Source organism: Sapajus apella, unplaced genomic scaffold, assembly GCF_009761245.1.
Source record: "Sapajus apella isolate SASKATOON/1434 unplaced genomic scaffold, GSC_monkey_1.0 scaffold7, whole genome shotgun sequence".
Classification (NCBI taxonomy): domain Eukaryota; kingdom Metazoa; phylum Chordata; class Mammalia; order Primates; family Cebidae; genus Sapajus; species Sapajus apella.
This window is the reverse complement of record NW_022436947.1, coordinates 1,751,879-1,768,624: the sequence shown is the minus strand read 5'-3', so window position 1 is coordinate 1,768,624 and position 16,746 is coordinate 1,751,879. Positions and strand designations below refer to the sequence as shown.

At 36.7% G+C, this 16,746-nt stretch overlaps 1 protein-coding gene across 1 annotated transcript in view; it reads right to left on the bottom strand.

Annotated features, from left to right (window-relative positions):
* KDM7A (lysine demethylase 7A) overlaps positions 1-16,746 on the bottom strand; it is an 88,227-nt gene that overhangs the window by 49,279 nt on the left and 22,202 nt on the right. The window contains exon 2 of the mRNA XM_032275632.1: positions 3,603-3,688. Coding sequence (XP_032131523.1) covers positions 3,603-3,688 — 86 coding nt within the window. The remainder of the gene's footprint in view (positions 1-3,602; positions 3,689-16,746) is intronic.

The window sequence follows — 16,746 nt, the reverse complement described above, 5'->3', positions numbered from 1 at the left end:
TTCTTCAAAGTTGAGATAAATGTTTATATATATTAATGTTTCCCTGATTAATTTCTCAGAATAAATTCCAAGAAATGCTAGAAGAAAGATTTTTTTTTTTTTTTTTTTTGGAGATGGAGTTTCACTCTTGTTACCCAGGCTGGAGTGCAATGGCGAGATCTCGGCTCATCGCGACCTCCGCCTCCTGGGTTCAGGCAATTCTCCTGCCTCAACCTCCTGAGTAGCTGGGATTACAGGCACGTGCCACCATGCCCAGCTAATGTTTTGTATTTTTAGTAGAGACGGGGTTTCACCATGTTGACCAGGATGGTCTCAATCTCTTGACCTCGTGATCCACCCACCTCGGCCTCCCAAAGTGCTGGGATTACAGGCTTGAGCCACCGCACCCGGCAAGATCAAGATTTTTAAGACACTTGCTACATATTACAAAACTGCCTCCAGAAAATGGTACTAGTAACTTACTTTCCTTACCAGTGTTACACAAGCAGCCTCTTTCATAGCCCTGGGTTAATGATGGGCATCATTACTTTTTTTTTTTTTTTTAAAGCAGCCCATTTGATAGGTAAAGTATGATCTAGCATTTTAAAAATTTTTTTTTTTTTTTTTTTTATTTAAGACAGGGTCTCACTCTGTCACCCAGACTGGAGCGCAGTGGCGCAATCACAGTTCACTGCAGCTTCGAACTCCTGGGCTCAAGCAATCCTCCTACCTCAGCAACCCCAGTAGTTAATTTTTATTTTTGCAAAACAAATTAATCAGTGAAGTACATCAACTTTGGAATTAGACTGCTAAGGGTTCAAACTCCAGCTCTGCCAAATAGCTACATAAAAGGGCTAGCTAGATCATTTTTCTCATTTCTCACATGAAATTGTGGTTAAGTATTGAAGAAGATAACATAGGTAAGTACTTACTTACCTACTATAGTACCCAGCATGTAATAAGCTGCCAATCACTATCATTTCCTTTTAAATGTGCTGACTTGTAGGAAGTTAAAAGAAGGATACAATTGTGCTGTTGGGCTAACATGCTTAAAACATAAAATCAGCCACTGTATAACAGCTGACTAAATTTCTTAAAGGAAGGAGGCCAGTGAAGGAATATTTTAGTAATGGTTACAGGGGAAAGAGAAAATTTTGTTTGGATTACATGTGCCTAAAGAAGACAGAGAATATATATATACTTAAGTCATCTATGGGCTGTTTTTTGATACCTGCCCTCAAACAGAGTTCTTAATTCCCATTAAGAGGGTAAAAAGTCTACATTCACCATATTAAGTAGGTGTTATACTGGCTAAATGGTATCAATAATAAGGACTTCTGGGAATCTCTGAAACGAACAAGAAACCAGGGTTGCAAATAAGAGAGGCTTAATAGGCCAGGAGCAGTGGCTCACACCTGTAATCCTTGCACTTTCAGAGGCCAAGGCCAAGCCAGCCTGGCCAAAATGGTGAAACTCCGTCTCTACTAAAAATACAGAAACTGGCCAGGCATGGCGGCACACACCTGTAATCCCAGCTACTCGGGGGGCTGAGGCAGGAGAATTGCTTGAATCCAGAAGGTGGAGGTTGCAGTGAACCATGATTGCCCCAATGCACTCCAGCCTGGGTGACAGCAAAAGAGTCTATCTCGAAAAATAAATTTAAAAAAAGAGAGAGGCTTAACAGAAGAGGGAAAGGGATAAAAAGGGATTAACCAAGTTGGGGTAGAAGGTAAGGAGTAGGGAAGGTGAGCCTTGAATCAAGATAAAACAGATGACTGGATCTTGGGCGTTTTCCCTGAAAGTACTCAGAGTTGGATGTTTGCCCAGAAGATAGCCAATGCCTGACCTTACATTCGAGAAGCAAAGGGAAGCTTCTGTCCAAAGCATAATTATTCAAAGTGAAGTCGTGATCCATTATAAATTGTGTAATCAATTTAGTGAGCATGACATGTTTTTTAACAAATTAAATCACACAGGAAAAATAAAAAAATAGAGTATATCACATTATTCTGCCTCACAGCAACTTAATATTTCATAGAAGTTGAATTCAAATTATTTCATTTTGGGACTATATACTTAAATTCTAAACTAAAACTGCTATAAATTTTAGGTAAGTTTCCCTTAAGATAACAACACCATACTCAGTGCTAGCCAGAGAAAGATCCTTTCAAAAACATAAACTAGTCAATTACACTTGTAACAGCTCCACCAATTTGCTAACCTCAAGTTTTATACTGTATACATAACAAAAGGAATAGCCTCTATTTTACAAGGAAATATTTTAATGCATTCATGTAGCTTAAATTTTTAAATATAAAGAAATTAGAAAAATTACTAATATTTCTAACAAAACAAACGGGCAGTCAGTTGCCAGTAAGTCTCTTGAAAAATAGAACAAAATGTCTGCTCCACTGGAAAAAAGTACTAAAAAAAAAGCTGCATGTAAAATAAAGAGGTCATATACAACCAACCCAAGTATGTCTATCAAGAGGCAAAGGTTTTAAACTGACAAAGCCTATAGTTTTCTTTTTTAAAATTTGCAAATACAAATATGCCAGCCCACAGCCTAAAATTTCAAAATAAATAGTTATTACAGGCCAGGCGTGGTGGGTCATGCCTGTAATCACAGTACTTTTGGGAGTCTAAGCAGAGCTGGAGACCAGCCTGGGCAACAAAATGAGACCTTGTCTTTACAAAATATAAAAAATTAGCTGGGTGTGGTAAAGCGTGCCTGTGGTCCCAGCTATTCTGGAGGCTGAGGCAGGAGGATCACTTGAGCCCAGGAGGTCAAGGCTTCAGTGAGCTCTGATAGCTCCACTACACTCCAGCAAGGGTGACAGAGCAAGACCCTGTCTCAAATTTAAAAATATATATATACAACATAATCCAAGCCTTTTAAATATTTTCTCTCCCATTTGCACAATAATAATATTCCAATGTATTCTTCTGAAGCATCTGTAAAAGGCTGAAAATAGATATCATTTTAGGTACGATGCTGGTCCACTCCAGTAGATGCCTGGGGCTTCCCTGCCTTTGCCCTCCCAACTTAAGAAGAAACCTGTCTGGTGTGTCTGTGTACTTCTACTTCCTCAGATCTCAGGAAGGGGTTTCAGGCAGAAAGGATGGCTGAGAAGGACTCTAGGCCATACACAATATAGCAACCAAATTCAGAAAACGTAAGTAATATTTTAGCCTATCAATGCTCTCATTTTCTCCTTAAAATATAAGGCATAGGAGTGCACTGAAGTCTTATTCTGTATACTATCCCAAAATACTACTAAAGATCTTCTATTTGTGAAGAGAGCAAAACAAGTGAAATCAGTTTCCAGAAACAGAAAAATTTTACTTTACTACAATGTCAAACAATGTAGTTGAATTTGGGGACTCGGCACTGGCAATGAAGACTGATAGCATATTTTTCCCCCTTAATCTTTTGCCTTAACAATTCAGACAAAAACTACATCCAAAATACCTTGAGCGAAATCTTTCCTTATAGTTCTTGATGGGTGTAATATATAACACATAGCGTGCCATTAAAGTATTGCCATGTACATGTAAGTTTGAAATGTCAGGTTTTTTTTTTTCCTGAAATCTCCATTTTTATTTAAGCTTCTAGTACTTACTCAAGGAGGAACCGTGTAAAACTGCACAGTTGGGACAGTGATACAGGTCAATGTCAACAGCATGATGTTCTTCTACTCCAACACAGCTAAGACAAAGAAAAAATCAATGTGTAAGTAGGCTGAAAATCTTCACTTAACTCTAATACAGTGGTTGGAATTTAGCTGAGAAAGGTACAACCACCTCAACAACACATTTTTGTAGAGCACAGAAACACATATAAAGATAAATTTTATTCTGTTCTCTACAAACCTGCTAAGTGAGTGTGGGGGAACATACTAAAAGTAACTATCTCCTAGCAAGAGCAGAGACATCAGAAATAATACAATTATAAGCCATAAAATCCTCAACCATTATGTTAATGTCACATGTTATAAAACGTCAACAAAATGAGACAAAAGATAAATCACATTAAAATGTGAACAATGAAAACATTATATGACAAAATTTGTGGGATGAAGAACTTAGAAACATATAGCTTTAAATGCATCCATTAGAAAAAAAGTGGCTGAAATTAATGAGCTATGTATCTAACTCAAGAAGTTACAAAAATAATAGCCAAAAAAAACTTAAAAACAGAGACAGAAGGAAAAACAAAGAGAAGAAATCAATGACACAGAAAACATGTAACAGAGCATTGAAGACAAAAATTGATTCTTTGAAAATTTTTTTTTTACTAGAGGCTTGCCAATTTTATAAATTGGCAAACCTCTAGTAAAGCCAAGATAAAAGAGGGAAGGCATAACCCATTCTAGGAATGAAAAGGGAGGCAAAACTTAGATCCTAAAAATATTAGATATAAACGAGGATATTATGAACAATTTTATGCTAAGAGATTTTAAAATATTAGATATGGGCAAACCTGAGTCATGAGCAAATAGAGTATCTCAACAGTCCTGAACAATCACTTAGTAATTTTAAAAATTGACACACAAAGAAGACTCCAGGCCCACATGACCTCACATGCAAGTTCTATCAAATACTCAAGGAATAAATAAATCTAATATCAAATTTATTCCAGAGAGCAGGAAAAAAGGAGTTGCTCCCTAACTCAATTCATGACAGCATTACCTTGGTACCAAAACTTGGAAAGAATTATAGGTTATTTATGAGCAAAGATGCAAATATTAAGTTGGGTCTATCCCAGGAATACAAGGTAGCTTTTAACACTAAAAATCTTAATCAGTGAAAACACTTATTAGATTAAAAGAAAAAAAAACATATGACCATTTAAAAAGATGCAGAGAAAGTATTTGATAAAATTCAAAATTTATGTATGATTAGAAAGTAAACAAACCTCTTAGCAAGCTTAGAGGATACTTCCATAATCTGGAAAAGGGTACTTTTAAAATATCTTATTCAAATAACATGAAAGCAGTCACTCTGAGATTAAGAACATAGCAAGAAAGGCCGGGCGCGGTGGCTCAAGCCTGTAATCCCAGCACTTTGGGAGGCCGAGGCGGGTGGGTCACGAGGTCAAGAGATCGAGACCATCCTGGTCAACACGGTGAGACCCCGTCTCTACTAAAACTACAAAAAATTAGCTGGGCATGGTGGCGTGTGCCTGTAATCCCAGCTACTCAGGAGGCTGAGGCAGGAGAATTGCCTGAACCCAGGAGGCGGAGGTTGCGGTGAGCCGAGATCGTGCCATTGCACTCCGGCCTGGGTAACAAGAGCGAAACTCCATCTCAAAAAAAAAAAAAAAAAAAAAAAAAAAGAACATAGCAAGAACACCTGCTATCACTACTTCTGGTGAACACTGTGCTAGAGGATGGACTGGTACAGTAAAATAAGGAAAATAATTAAAAGGTATAGGGGTTAGGGGGAAAAAAAGCTATCATCTGCAAATGCTATGGTTACACATGCAGAAAATGCAAAACAATCTATAGAGAAATCATATGACTCAAAAAGATTCCTAAATATTAGTATATAAAAAACCCTATTTCCATAAACCACCAATATAAAGCTAAAAAGTGAAATAACATACCATGTACAACTGCATGAAAGTGTGAAGTACAGTGGAATAAATTTAACAAAAATTATGCAAGACTTCTTTAAGAAAAAATATAAAATATTATTGAGAGACTTTAAAGAAAACCTAAATAAAGGGAGATATACATCATGACCATGGGTTTGAAGTTCAATAATGTAAAGATATTAATTCTCCTCAAAGTGATTTATAGATTCAATTTAATTCCAATCAACATCTGTGGAACCCGACAAACTAGTTCTAAAATTAATATGGAAATGTACAGGGCCAAGAATATGCAAAGCATTCACAGAAAACAAAAACAAAACAAACCCCCCACCCTAAAACTCTACCAAGTATCAAGACTTATTTAAAGTGCAATCTTATTTAAAAGAATCAAGGCAATATGAAACAGATGGCAGTGCCCAAAACCAGATCTATGCATATGTGGACGCTCATGTGTAACAGAAGACATGCAAGAGCACACAACAACAACAAACTTCTCAATATAAGGTCCTAAACATTTTTTAAATCGCTTTTATATAAATATCTTATATAGCTGGGCATTGTGACTCACAACTGTAATCCCAGCACTTTGGGAGGCTGAGGTGGGCAGTTCACCTGAGGTCGGGAATTCAAGACCAGCCCGATCAACATGCAGAAACCCCGTCTCTACTAAAAATACGAAATTAGCCAGGCGTGATGGCACATGCCTGTAATCCTAGCTACTTAGGGAGGCTGAGGCAAAAGAATCGCTTGAATCCAGAAGGTAGAGGTTGTGGTGAGCTGAGATCATGCCATTGCACTTCAGCCTGGGCAACAAAAGCAAAACTCTGTCAATAAATAAATAAATATCTTATATCAGCCTGGCAGTGGCTTATATCTGTAATCCCAGCATTTTGGAAGGCAGAGGCAGGCAGATCACTTGCAGTCAGGAGTTAGAAGCCAACTTGACCGACATAGCAAAACCCCATCTCTACGAAAAATATAAAAGTTAGCCAGGCATGGTGGTGCATGCTTATAATCCCACTACTTGGGAGGAGAATCGTTTGAACCCAGAAGGTGGAGACTGCAGTGAGCCAATATCAAACCACTGCACTCCAGCCTGGGCAACACAGCAAGATTCCATGTCAAAAAAAATATATATATATATATTTTTTTTTAATAAAACATATTTATGTAAAAGATATTTATATATAAAATATATTTTATATACATATATATCTTTTATAAGATATCTTATAAAAGATAAAATATATTTTATATTTTATTTTGTATTTATTTTATAATTTTATAAGATATATTAAAATATCTTTTTTAATAAAAAAAAGCAAAATAAAATTAGACATCTATCTCATAACATAAAAATTTATTCCAAAGTAGATCATAAAACACAAAGTACAAAGGTTGTATAACATAATATAGAAAATATCTTTATGACTTTAGGGCAGGAAGGTCTTAATTAAAACACAAAAAGCACCGTCCGTAAGGGGTAAAAGTGGTGACTTCCACCATATTAAAACAAACTCCTATTCATTAAACTATAAAGAGTGAAATACGCCAGAGCAGCAGAAGACATTACAATACAGGTGGCCACCAAAGGAATTACACTCAGAATATACTGAACTCCTACAAATGAATAAAAAAAAAAAAAAAACCCAGTAGAAAAATGAACCAAATACTTGGACAGGCACATCATAAAAGGAACTCTAAATGGTTGAATCACACATAAAAAGGTGTACAACCTCATAAGTAACTGGGGGAAATATAGATTAAAAGCACAATAAATACAACATACCCAACAGACCAGCTAAAACTAAAAAGCCTGATGATACTACATGTTGAAGATGATGTGGAGCAATAGGAACTTTAAATTGATAATCTGATACAGCCACTGGAAAATAATTTGGCATTAAAACTGAAGAATCTTACACTCTACAATTATTCTATGACCAAGCAAAACCTTTTTTAGGTAAGCACACCTTAGAGGAACTCAGGCACTAATACGGAACCGCTTACAGAATCACTATTTGTGAGTCTATAAATAGTAAAATGGATAAATACAGCATATTATCATAACAGAACTCTATATGGTAATGAAAATGAAAGAATCGTACAATAAATGAATGAATTCTACAAGTTAATCAATATTGAGTTAAATTTTAAAAAGACATAAAGGAGTATATATGGTATATTCTATTTATATAGAAAATTCAAAACTAGGGAAAGCTGAAGTATATTGCTTTGGGATAACAAAACTATCTTTAAAAGCAAGGAAGAGACAGATCTTAACAGTAGGACAGTGGTTTCCTCTGGAGATTATAATCTGGAAAGGATGGCAGGTGGTATCCTGGGGTCCTAGATGATTGTTATTACATGGGTCCATATTTTATGATTATTGGTTAAACTGTAGATTATGTTTTAGGTACTTTTCCTCTATTATTATTCCATAATTAAATACTAAATAAAAATACACAATTAATATACAATTAAAATACTAAATTTCATAATTAAAATTCTACCCACAACCATGTAAAACATCAGGTAAACAAAAATCTTGAAATGTATTAATCTAATAACTAAAACAAAATATCAAAAGCAATAAATCAGAGACCCCCGAAAACAAGCCTACTCTCACGTGAGAGAACTCTAGTACACTTGCTACTATAAAGTCTTTGAGAGTTTGCGTAGAGCTTACTGCAGTCCCAAAAGGTCAAAACCAAAAGATGTCAACAAACAACATGACACTGTTGTTTGAATACTGAATCCATGTATAAATCAAACTATTACAATTTGCTTTTGAGTAGAACACAAGTTTATTTTTCCAATTTGGATTTACATCATTTTCCCCATAAAAAACAAAAGGTGAATATGCTAATTGTTTAAAAACTTATTTTTTAACTGAAAGACTACAAATTTCCAATTCAAGAAGTAAATGTTATACAAAATTTTATATATCTGTACATACAATTCCCTTGGTCCATAGTTTCCTATAAGAAACTCAAAAAGGTTTCTGTCACCCAAAGAAAAGGTTAAGAATCGCTGGATGGAGGATTCACACTTCCCAACTTCAAACTCACTTAACGAAGCTAAGGTAATCAAGACAGTGTGGTACTGGCATAAGGACAGACAAACCACATAGAACTGAGAGTCCAGAAATAAACTCTTACATTTGTGGCCAACTAATTTTTGGCAAGAGTGCTAAGATCATTCAAGGGGAAAAAATAGTCTGTTCAACAAATGGTATGAGACAATATACATGAAAAAGAATGTGTTTGGACCTCTACCACATACCATATACAAAAATTAACTCAGATGGCTCATATACCTAAAGGTAAGAACACTATAAAACTCTTGAAATAAAGCATAACAGCAAGTGTTCAAGGACTTGAATCATTAGATCTGACACCAAAAGCACATGGGACAAAAGAAAAAATAGATAAACTGGTCTTCACACTACAGTCTAAAGGCTTCTATTTTTCTCAGCTAAGTTTAGTGTGAGACACTCAGCTGAGTATGAAAAAAAAAAGTAGAGGTATGAGGAAAAGAAGTATGAAAGGGTTGATCTGGAGAACGAAAGACCAAGAAACACAGTAACATTGCTAGCTAATGTTGAAAGTCTGAGTCCACCTGAGGTTCCAGACAATGAATTCCATACCTGATACAGCACGCGCGCGCACGTGCGCACACACACACACACACCCATGCTGAAATATAATCGGAATATTGGAGGTGGGGCCTGGTGGGAATTGTTTGGTCATGGGGATAGATCCCTCAGGAATGTCTTGTGCTGTCCTAGGGATAGTCAGTGAGTTCTCATGAGATCTGGTTTAAAAATGCATAGCGCCTCCCTCCTACTCCCTTGCATCTGTACTAGCCTTGCATCTATACTAGCCATGGGAGCACCTACTCCCCATTCACCTTCTGCCATGATCGAAAGCTTCCTAAGGCCTCACCAGGAGCAGATGCCAGCACCACGCTTCCTGTTCTATAGGCACCATAGCCTATAGAACCATTAGTCAATTAAACCTCTTCTTTCTAAATGACTCAGCCTCAGGTATTTCTTTATAATGATGCAAAAACAACCTAATTCAAAACCACTTCTATGTATTTATGTAATATTTTTTCAGTAATCTTCACCCATGTGGTGCAGACCCAGAGAAGGAAAATGAGTTCATCCAGAGTTGGGGTTTTTGTAGGTAAAAACCAAAAAGGAGTTCCTGATATTTATCAGGCAATTAAAGGATGACTCGTAAAATGTAAGCAGTCAAAAAAGATGTGAAGACAGAAGGTAGTGAGAAAATGGTGAGATCATCTGAGGGGTCTCAATGGACCCCAGCACTGGGTCCATGGACAGCCTTTAGCAAGTGACCCAGAAGGAGCAGAGATGATGCCCAAAGAGTAGAATGTTTGGAATCTGACATTTCTGAGGTAGCATCAGCTATCACAGTGATAAGATCCAAGTGTGAAAACAGTGTATAGCTAAAATAGGGTAAGAAAAAGATCACTACAGACAAGTGGTAAGATGCATGAGAGCTATTTCTGAATTCAATAAAACAAGTACAAAACCATAAATGCAAGGTTCATTAAGTGTTAAAAGAATTAGGTGCTATACTCCCACCAAAACAGAAACTCAATGTTAACAGATGCCAAGCTGGCACTTTTTCTATAGAAACCCCTGGTTTGTCTTGTTTCACCTTGACCATGGCCACATTCCTCACTCCTAAGAAGTGACTGTGACACCAAAAGAATTAGATAAAAAAAGTTAGATGTGACCTGAAAAACCAAAACCAGCATATAATAAACTCTCCATGAACATTTAAGATACATAAATCAGGATGACTCCCATGAGGGTTAGGGCAAAAAGAGGGAGACAGGGACATTTCAATTGGTTAAGAACACCTTGGGCTAAACATGACTATTAATCTTCAATGATCTATGAGTTCCTTTCTCTAGTGTCTACTCTTCACCCCTACCTCACCCCATATAATCTGTTTTATTAAATGTCAGTGAAGGCTGCAGGTTTGGGCCAGTTCTAATCAACTGGTAAAACATTTTTGGCTACATTTGTTTTGAAATTTCAACACAATAGTAAATTTGGTATATCAATAAAAAACATTAAATTTGGTAAACCAGCAAATCTGAAAAACACTCCATTTAAATTAACCATACAAAATATAATTTTAAAAATTAAACACAAAAAGTTAACATTCCTAAACCAATAATTATCTCAGGTCTTTGAAAGGAACCAAAAGGAACTACTGCCTACGCTTCCGTTTCTCTCTCAGAGGTAGGTATAACTTTTTCCTACCCTTTATCACCCACTCCATCCTTCACTCACTGCCCCTCAACTTAAAAAATGCTAGAATCGTGATAGTTTTAACAGACATGTTAAGAGCAAATGCAGCAGGACACACAAAATGCACAACTCCAAAAACAAATTTTCTAAGAATCACTTTCAACCCTGGCACATAACCTTCTTTAGTCTCTTCCACTCCATTTATTTCTCTTGTAAAACGTTCCTTCAAATACAGAGTGTCACACTTCCTAACAGCAAAATGTTCAGTTTATTAGGCCACTTTGTGTGCAGGGGAACGGGGGAGGTGTTTTCCTACAGGGTGACAATCTGACCTTTGCGAATAGCTTCCATCTATAGAACAGCCTCACTGCCATTTGGTGAGTGAGGCAGTGACAACTTTAGCACTTTCCATTGTCTTAATCTTCTGAAATTGTTGCTTAGCTGGCATTTTTTTTTGACACTTGATGAGAACTGAATTGAATTAATGACTAACCAAAATTCCCTAGGATCAGCCAAACATTCTCTTTTTCCCTCTCAGATAATACTCTCATTTATATTCTCTACTCTCGGTGTTAGAAGAGTGGGTGGCCAAATTCTTTCAGATCTTACTGTCAGTGGACTTCATTACATATTCCTCTTGCTTCAGATGCTTTCCCCAATTCTCCACCAAACAATCTTACACTACTTAGTCTTCAAAGCCCCACTCAAATTCCTCCTCCTTGTGATACTGCACTTTATCACACCACAGAAAGTCCTTTGACATTTTACTGATACGCATTTCTATCAAAAGAAAAGAGCAAAAGAAAAAAAAAAAAAAACTTTCCATCAATTTATGGCCTAACATTGTTTAATATTGAGCAATTTTATACCCTATTCCCTGAACTGTGCTCCTTAAGACTTCTCTCTCAATATCAAGTACAAGATGATTGATCACAAAAAATTTTTGTTGACTATTACCTGTGCTGCAAACTTACTTGAAAACCAATAATATATCATAGCAAAGTTTTTAAAAATTCTATTCAGTTTGCATTTTCGTAAGAATTAGGTACAGCAACTAAAGGCAACAGTTGGTAAAAAGGGAAAAATCTTTTAACATGTAAATTACAATTTTCATCTTTCCTTATACAGTAGAAGGCCGTGGTAATGAAATTTATACATCTGAAATTTTGCTTAAGTTCAAGTTTTAAACGGTATATCAGAAATTCACCTTCTCATCCAAAGCACCTAACTACTTACTTTCTTCACTGTGACATGTGACATAATCAGAGGACTGAGTCATTGTGTACCCCTAAAGTCCCACACCAATATTAACAAAGGAGTATGGGGAGTGGCCGTTGAGGTGAATTAATTCCAGGAATACAGAGGATAGCTGACAACTTGCTCTTCATGTTTGATTTTCTATCTTAACTCTGGGTCAGTTTAGGTCTAGGAACAGCTGTAGAAGAGGCAAAGTCTCCCCAGTCTACTACTTCCATGCCACCAGATAAGCATGAATCAACTGGCTTCAGTGGGATGCACAAATGTATAATTAGAAAGACTTGATTTGATTTCCAGCTCTACTTGTTTTGTCTTAGAGCAAGTTTCTCAATCTGCCTGAGGAGGAAGCGTTCCCCTAGGATTAAGTAGGGCAGTGTATTTCAGTATGTAAAGCAATGGACTAAGCCTATAGTAAGCAATGGCACAGTAAACATACTAAACAGCAGCTATTAATATTATTATCATGGCTCTACTAGGTTCCAGTCAGCCAACACCGCCCTAATCAACAGCTTATTATCTTTGAGGCTTGAGCCCAAATAGGAACTGAGCTTTTATGATTGGGCTTAATGTTTTTTTCTTCAATAATGTCTCTTTAGAACATATACCAGGTACTCAAATGGCTATGCTTCAAGAAAAAAAGTGAATTTGTTTTCAATTTTTTTTTTTTTTTTTTTTTTTTTTTTTTTTTTGAGACGGGGTTTCGCTCTTGTTACCCAGGCTGGAGTGCAATCTCGGCTCACTGCAACCTCCGCCTCCCGGGTTCAGGCAGTTCTCCTGCCCCAGCCTCCTGAGTCGCTGGGATTACAGGCACACGCCACCATGCCCAGCTAATTTTTTGTATTTTTAGTAGAGACGGGGTTTCACCATGTTGACCAGGATGGTCTCGATCTCTTGACCTTGTGATCCACCCGCCTCGGCCTCCCAAAGTGCTGGGATTACAGGCTTGAGCCACCGCGCCCGGCCTCAATTTTTAATTAATTTTAGATAGTGGAGTTGAGAAAAATCTTCTCTAGAGTCAGTGTGCCTGTGTTAGAATACTAACTAACCCACTTAGTACACTGTGTGGCTTTGGGTAATTTACTTTACCTGTGTTTTTATTTTTTATTTCTATTTATTTATTTATTTATTTTGGTCCCCTCATCTGTAAAGATGAGAAATAGTAACAGTAACTGTCTCAAAGGATTTTTAAGAAAATATACATAAAATGTTTAGAATGAAACTATAGAACAATGGTTTTGTTGTCCAAAAATCTTATTTTGCTAGCCAGTAAAAATAAAGCTTATTAATCAGCTTAGTAAGTTGACATTCTTACTAAAAATACTAGGACGCCAATAGGCATTTTCACAGATCACTTTATTAGCAGATATCAGCTAAGATAAAAATTTATAATTTGTACATATGAAATATTTCCAGTGAAAAATCAAACTGATAATTTATGATTAAATTTGTGGCTCAGAAAAACCCAACTTCTATTGTTTTCTTGCTGACATAAAACTGTTCTCACAAAATTAAATGTTTTCTTTATAAATTGAGCATGGCATACTTCCACTTTTGTGAAGATTATGTATTTGACACATTAAAGCTGTGTACTGGCATAGTATATGCTTAAGGGGTCTGAACTAAATGCATACTCTGAACCAAATTCCTTTGGTTCACAATAATCTCATAATATTCATGTATGGTTCACTTTTCCTACCTCCAGCAACAGGGCTCATGCTTCCAACTGTCCCAGGGCTTCCAGAATTATTTCCAACCAGCTGATTAAAAGAATCTATGTTATTAAGGCTAAGAGAGAAAGACAGTATAAAAAGGAACTGATCAAAGAACATGAGGGGTAAATAAGAGGGTTGAAGAACCAAGATGTGCATTCAATGGTACAAAACATACCCCCAAAAAGCTAAAAATCCTATTGATAAGCTTCTAACTAAATTTGTCCCACAATGAATATATGAAATAGATACATCAATGGGATTTGCATGGTGATACATTATTTGCTTCAAGTACATAAATGCTTGTTATTTTGCTCTTCACTGGCTGACATCTTGGACACAGAGTAACTGGCAATGCAAATGGTGAATGCATCTTTACAAATAAGCACAAATTGTTTCATGAAGGTAATAATTTCTATTTGAATGCTCTAAAGAAGGAAGAGGTGTTTTACATTTCTGAAATATTCAAGAAGCTAAATATATTTACTTTTAACTGTCCTGTGGTGAAAAAAAACAGTAAAACTCTCAAGTTAATACTCTCTTGGTCCTCAGCCTACTTTCTGCCTAGCTGGCTTGGTATGGGGAATGTCTACACAGACTAAAGAAGTAAGGATACAAACAGTGCCCAGTAGATCTGCTATTTTTGTGGCAATAAAGACTATTATTTTATTTATAAACTGTGATAACATCAAATAAAGGTCATCCCAAAATGCATATGATTTAAGAATTTGATAAGAACTTTGTAAATCATCTTAGGGAAGAAAAAACTTGCCACGATGATAAAGAATAAACAGTATCAATTTCATAAAGGTTTGCTTGGCAATGTTTTTAAGTTAACAAAGGAAAGAAGTATGCTATCCGTAATATAGATCTAAAATGTGTATATACATAATAGTATGTATGTGAAGTTCTACCACAGATGTGAATATTTATATGCATCTCTTAAATATAGGTACTAAGAGTGAAAGACGCGTAGAGAAAAATGATTCCTTTGGCAGGGCAAGTTTTATGGTGTAATTTACTACCTGCTTTCTCTCTTCTCTGTCCATTCCCTCCTCCCTTAACACTAAGGAAAGGTCAAACAGCACTAAGCACCTTAAGCCCAGAGACGGAAAATGAGAAAACCTTCCTGTTTCTAGCTGCTTTGACCATCACACAGGGTCTCATCAATAAAGAAATAAATATACCCTACTACCTTCATATATTTTTGACTGATGAATTCGGTAAGATGAAACATTACACAAAAGCTTGTTAGTATCTAGAAGTACAATGAAATGTTTACTGTGTCCAGTTCTTCATGAAATGCACGACTTTCTAAATCCCTTTAATACTCAGTCTATCTGTGGCTCCCAAACCTGGCTGTGCATTAGAATCCCCTATAGAGCTTTTATAAGCTGCTACAAGGCAGCCTTTCAAAAAAGAATGCAGCAGCTCTGTAAGCAGGAATATGGAAAGATCTCCAAGATATGCTTGCTGTAAAGCAACAAAAGCAAGGTGGTACAGAACAGTTTGTATGTGATCTCCCCATCCCTATGTTTGTAAATGCAAGGTATATGTCTGGACAGACATGCAATAAATTGGTAACAGCAGTTGCCTCTGGGAAAGAAAACTGAATGCATATAGAATGAAGAAGACGAGAATTGCTTTTCACCACAGAATCTTCTCTATATCTTTGGAAATCGGCAGTGTACATTGTTTATTTTAAAAAAGGGAAACACATTCCTGAGCCCCACCTTTGATCTACAGGGAAAGTTAATGAGTGTGGCCCAATAATCTCTTGTTGCACAGGCTGGAGTGCAATGGCGTGATCTCAGCTCCCTGCAACCTCTGCCTCCCAGATTCAAGCAATTCTCCTGCCACAGCCTCCCAAGTAGCTGGGATTATAGGCATGTACCACCACACCTGGCTAATTTTTTGTATTTTTAGTAGAGATGGGTTACCATGTTGGCCAGGCTCATTTTTTGAACTTCTGACCTCAGGTGATTCACCCTCCTCGGCCTCCCAAAGTGCTGGGATTACAGGCATGAGCCACCTCATCCAGCCAATAATCTCTGTTCTTAACAAGTTTCCTAGCTGATTCTTTTGCAGCAATCTCAGTGAGAAATGGCATTGTGGAACTATTGATCTAAAACTCTAGCATAATGGCTTAGTGCAACACCAAATTTACAAGCTGCTTCCTATAAAAGCTTTGTTACTCCAATTGGACTTTAAGCTCCTTAAAGACATGCGTAATATTTAAATCATAACTTCTCACTGCCACAAATCTACCTAAAGCTGATTACATAATAGATTCTCACAAAATATTTCCTGATTGACACAAAGCAGGAATGCCAAGAACATCAGAGAGACATTTGTGTGGGCTACCATCTTGGAGCCCGTTTAAATATAAATTTTGCAAATATAAAGGGACAGAAAATGAATATGAGGGTAAAAGTATAGAACTAATGAGTTTTTTTGTTCAAGATTTTATTCTGAAATGTCCATACATTTTGTGAATGAAAAAGGACACAGTATTTCTGAATTTTTAGGTTCAGGCAAGTATAATCCTCTTGTACAGGAAAAAAAAGTATATTTATTCATCACCAATTTATATATTATACCCATTTACTTCCTTTTCCTTTCATATACATTTGGAATGTCAGATTAAGATAGGGACAGTCTTCTAATAAAGAAGAAGACAGGGCCGGGCGCGGTGGCTCAAGCCTGTAATCCCAGCACTTTGGGAGGCCGAGGCGGGTGGATCACGAGGTCAAGAGATCAAGACCATCCTGGTCAACATGGTGAAACCCCGTCTCTACTAAAACTACAAAAAATTAGCTGGGCATGGTGGTGCGTGCCTGTAATCCCAGCTACTCAGGAGGCTGAGGCAGGAGAATTGCCTGAACCCAGGAGGTGGAGGTTGCGGTGAGCCG